This window comes from Adiantum capillus-veneris, chromosome 26, assembly GCF_014529385.1.
Source record: "Adiantum capillus-veneris isolate H3 chromosome 26, ASM1452938v2, whole genome shotgun sequence".
In the NCBI taxonomy this organism is placed as follows: domain Eukaryota; kingdom Viridiplantae; phylum Streptophyta; class Polypodiopsida; order Polypodiales; family Pteridaceae; genus Adiantum; species Adiantum capillus-veneris.
Genome location: NC_140956.1, coordinates 77,276,356 through 77,281,365, shown reverse-complemented (window position 1 = coordinate 77,281,365; position 5,010 = coordinate 77,276,356). Strand labels below are relative to the sequence as shown.

The window sequence follows — 5,010 nt, the reverse complement described above, 5'->3', positions numbered from 1 at the left end:
GAGTCATCAACAAGGCTTGATACTAAAGAGTAGACTGATGTCCTATGAACCTATATCTTCATTCCCTTCGAAATTATGTATTCCATGAAGCACAAAAATGTGATAGGATAGCTTGCCTTTCGAGGTGAAAAAGAGTCACAAAACCAATGAAAGTTGCAACCATTGGAGATAAAGATTCAATAATAAACCAAGAATGGGATACATATCACATGATATTCGACACTCATTCGAAAACTTAACACTACAGCATTGAAATAGGCTAAAAATTCGCATTGCAGTGAGGTCAACCCTCTTCTGGAGAAGATGACGAGAATGGTGGTGCCAAACTACACATCTGCACAAGAAAATCTGTGACTGGATGGATGTTTCATGAAGTTCAAATGGGCAATATCAAGCTTGGCTCTTGTCAATAGTAGCAAATCTGCAAAACAACAGAGGAATCCAAGTAGCCCAAAGAATTTTTCATTGCGAGGCAAAACCTATCAATGAAAACGCTCCTTGTAAAGATGTCGAATCAACTTCCAAGAGCAATAAATGGTCATGCCTCAATCTGTAGCATAGTGCGGATGATCAATTGGTTCCACTTGATCAAAATGCCAAGAACCCCATCCACGAATAGGCAAACTCAAAAATTGTGAACACTGCTGGCAAAGCAGTCGATAGAGCCACCGGTGATTTATATGTCCGTCAATGCGGGTCCTGCTAGAGGTTGAGGAATGGGAGAGATCAAGATATGACGTCGAAGAATTTCATCCACTGTTTGGCCCACAGCTTCCTCAAGCTCTGCCAAGACACTAGAGTCATCATCAATGTTCGCTTCCTCTATTGCCTCATTGGCATGAAGAGATTCGTGATTGGTCGATGGCTGTGTGTGAGCACCTTGTGACCTGCACATTGACATGATTAACATTCTTAAAAAATTCCAGTCACATGAATAGAGCCACAATTTTGCATGCACGCATGCTATGCATGTGAATGCAGACAATAACTCCATTATGAAAGATGTGGACTTTCAATAAAGCAAGGTGAACTCCAGCAATCTTTCTCGATTCCTGGTAATAAGGTCTACTTCTACGTCGAAACTTTCAATCAAAGGAAATGTGTGTATGTGTATGCTCACTGATGTGTAAGGTCTTGGTGCTGATCCCAGCTTCATCGCAAGAATTTCCTCATGACTCTAGCATGTGGCTTTAACAGACATCTTTTTCTTCACTTGGGTGTGTGTTTGCGTATGTGTGCATGAGACAAGAAGAAAAACATGCATGTGCTGCTAATGTTTGACATGCATAAAGATGTCCCATCATCCCAACCTGCTTGTATCTGTCTGCAGTGGCTCTGAAGAGAAGGGCCGCCAATGCCAATCGTGTTGTTTATGAAGGTCGCGTGGTGACAGACGTGGAGTCTGAGTGTCAAGGTTACTGATGAAGCTCTGCATAGTACCAGAGTCGGCAACCAGAGGGAGTAAACGCTCCAGCAAGTTGGCAGTTTCCGATGCCAATGAAGCTGCATCGACAGGTCGCACAATATTCTCAAACTTCATGTTGTTATTCTTACAGCTCCAAATTTTTTGATCTTCATGATGTTCCAATGAGGAGCTTGAGGTAGCAGAGCAAGAATCCGGCTCCCCATGATGGCAGGTCAGCAGCTCTTGCTTATGAACGGTGGTGCCTTGTTTGCGGCGGGTACTAAAGAACTTCTCTCGCAAGAAAGCTTTATAATGCAAACCACCACCACAAGCAACATGTGTTTGACACTTCCTTTCAAGAAACTGCATTTCTTCACCGATTTCTGGCCTCTCTGCTGCATCATCGGAGACAGCCAAGGCCCATGCAGGGCTCGGTCTGCTGATAGAACGTCGCAATGTATGTATATCCCCAGTAACTGGCCAACTAGTTTCATGTCGATGGTGGCTCTTGTCAGAATCTCTACCTTGCTTGCTATCAAACTTCAAGGACCATGAGTCTTTCATCTCTGATCCAATACCATTGCAACCAGCAAGACCATTACACTTCTTATGCACCACTTGGTAGAGCTTAGCTTCAGCACTCTGATTATGGCGATGATCTTGAGTGATTGCACCATCAAACCCTGAGTCTTCAACCATATCCTCTCTACCTATTGTTTCGTTCTTATGGGACACCTCCCAATTCTTGACATTTGAACTTTCCTCACATGAAGCGGACTGCAAAGCGGCACATGCAGTGGCAGCACCATGCTCAACAACATCAGCACCTACATGTTTCTTTAACCTGCAATGTTTGTTCTGACGATCATAGACCATTGGTTGTCTGCCATTATGCCCACATGTGGATGGAGAAGCTTTGTCATTTGACACCGGCAATGAGGAGTAGGCTACAAAGGTAGACATCGGGGTCATCGGCTTTTCTAAGACCCTGTGTTTTGAGCGCCCATTGAGTCTTCGGTGCTCCCTGATACGGTTATAATGATCTGCAAGACTGCTTGAAAAATGAACGCTAAACATGCTCGCAAAATATCTCTGAACCAACAACAATTTAGACATGTTTGATGAGAAAAAAGCTTGGTTGGACAGGATTTGGGTGGTTTTGAGGACCCACGTTGATCACGTACGTTCAAGCGTTTGCCCTCTGCTGTAAACTGGTTGCCCTTCAGCTCTCCCACTCGAAGGGTTTCCAGTGCCATTATCCCCGCTGCCACGTCCGTCACGTTTGCCTCCACTCAACCCTTCCGAGGAGCTCATGTTCTTGCTTTGCTTTGCCCTCCTTGGTAAAATAACCGGAATTACCTTCCCTGAACAAATACAAATCAAAGTGCACATTATTATAGGAGAAGTGCCACAGGTCAAGGTGGATAGGTAGGATAAGTACAGTAGAAAAAAAATGTTGAAACACATTGTGCAGTATTTACACGCACGAAAAAATTCGTTAGGTATTGAATACAAATAGACATACATGCATGCTTGCATAGATGTAGCCAATATCCGCACTTTGCAATGAAATTTTTTATATATGGAATGACACCAGGTGAAGCCTAAACTCATCTATGAAGTGAAGTTCAAGCTATAAGCTTCATGGGAGCCATCTATTCACAAGACAGTCAAATGTCTGCTCCGACATCTTGAGTAGTATTGACTAAATATGACAACTACACTAACACCATAGATGCAGCATAATGGGAGTAGAAAACGACAACAATAAATGCTTGTACATGCAAACCTCCTTTCCCCCTAAACACACAAACACACAAATCAGCTCTCACTTTACATTCTGCAAGACACAAATTAAATGGATCCCAAGTTACTTTTTGACTGATTGCATGTGCTACTATATACTGACAAGATGCTCAACCAACTTTTTTTGACAACGCGGAACCATCGAGAAAAAGCTCTCTGCTGCTTAAAAATCCCTGATGGTCGGACATGATAACTGCCTTCATTCATTAAATTGTAATGCTACAAATTTAGACACTTTAACTGAAGCCAATTATTGATACTGAAATGGACATAAATGCTAGAATACAGACAGTGATCTACTCAAATGGTCTAAACCACAATCGTCAATCACTTTCTAAACACTTACGGAGCCTTTCTCAAGCAATTGCAACCAGAAAATGGAAGCATATTTGTTGTGAATGGTACCAGAGTTGTCATTCGGACGATGATTCAAGTTCTGGAGGCAGAAGTCTTCAATGAGCTGAGCATTATCTCTGTCAAAATCAGCGGTGGTACACTGCTCCTCTTGAGATGTACTAGAAACCTTCCTAAAATTCTGGTTTTTGTCCATTGAAGTGCTGGTCATGCTTTGTTCTTTATCCGCTGGTGGCATGGATGTAGAAGCCATCGGAGGCGCCTGGAAGTTGTACACATCTCGGAGCTCTTCAAAGAGAAGATTTAAGATCTCTTCATATTGCTGAATTCGACGCCTTTTCTCCTTGAGCTCCTCCCTGTCCTTAAGAAGGCTTCGGAAGCCTCTTAATATCTGCTGCAGCGACTGCATGTTCCCGGGCATCTGTCACATGTATTTATCACTCTCTCTCTCTCTCTCTCTCTCTCTCTCTCTCTCTCTCTCTCTGTGTGTGTGTGTGTGTGTGTGTGTGTGTGTGTGTGTGTGTGTGTGTGTACCTTAGGAACCATCTTTATGGGAGTCTCCTTGAGAAAACACTCAAGAGTATCATTCAGACCATTCTCTTTTAAGTATCGGCCCACCAGAAAGGCCTCCTGCGCATTCTCGTGATCATCCTCCATTCTACTCTACTCCAGCTACCCAACAAACTCTCGTCTCCTCATTCCACACTACGGGGGAGAGAGAGAGAGAGAGAGAGAGAGAGAGAGAGAGAGAGAGAGAGTGCACGACAACTCTGCAGAGCCGGCGATGAATCGTCACATGCAGTCGCTCTACCAACGCGCCCTTTGGTCTCACTTCAGTGGGTCACAAAGCCAAAGGGTTGGCGTCCCTCGTGATTATTTGACACCCCTTCTGTCAGGTGGGATCAGTGGTCCTTAGTAATTAGGGGCGACGGGATTGATCTTGCACGGTCCCATGGCAAACTAGTCCCCAAGTGATCGTCATGTGATCACAATCAAAGTCAACCCCAAGGAAACTCAATCTGAACATCAAGTGATCCCCGTGTGATTCCCAATTGAGATGTGATCACCTTATGAACCTACCTATTCCAAAGTGATCATTGTGTGACCCCAACTATTCCAAAGTGATATCCAAGTGAACACCTAATGATCCCCACCCCGTCACTGTTGCCATATTATACTATGTTCTCACCTTCATTTCGAGTGGTGCGCGATAGCTTAATGGGAGAGTCAAGGCCTCTAGTGAGGGACGTGGTGGGTTCAAGTCGTGGGGATGGACCAACCGAAATCTTTTTATTCTTGGGAATAGACGGACGGTCCATGATCATCACCTGACAAGGGGGTGTCAAATAATCCCGTGGGTTGGCGTCGACTCTCACATTAAATCTTGCATCCCAACCGATGAGGACGTTTGAGTTCACTAGTTTTCATCGAGTTTCTCTACTATT

At 44.1% G+C, this 5,010-nt stretch overlaps 1 protein-coding gene across 1 annotated transcript; it reads right to left on the bottom strand.

Annotated features, from left to right (window-relative positions):
- Window positions 1-230: 230 nt before the first annotated feature.
- LOC147423689 (uncharacterized) lies at window positions 231-4,471 on the bottom strand. The gene is made up of 5 exons (XM_086502130.1): window positions 4,100-4,471; window positions 3,617-3,986; window positions 2,590-2,769; window positions 1,311-2,448; window positions 231-887 (listed from the first exon to the last, which is right to left on the bottom strand). The coding sequence occupies exons 1-5, from the start codon at window positions 4,220-4,222 to the stop codon at window positions 677-679; spliced, it is 2,022 nt and encodes a 673-aa protein (XP_086358256.1). The 5' UTR covers window positions 4,223-4,471; the 3' UTR covers window positions 231-676.
- Window positions 4,472-5,010: the final 539 nt, after the last annotated feature.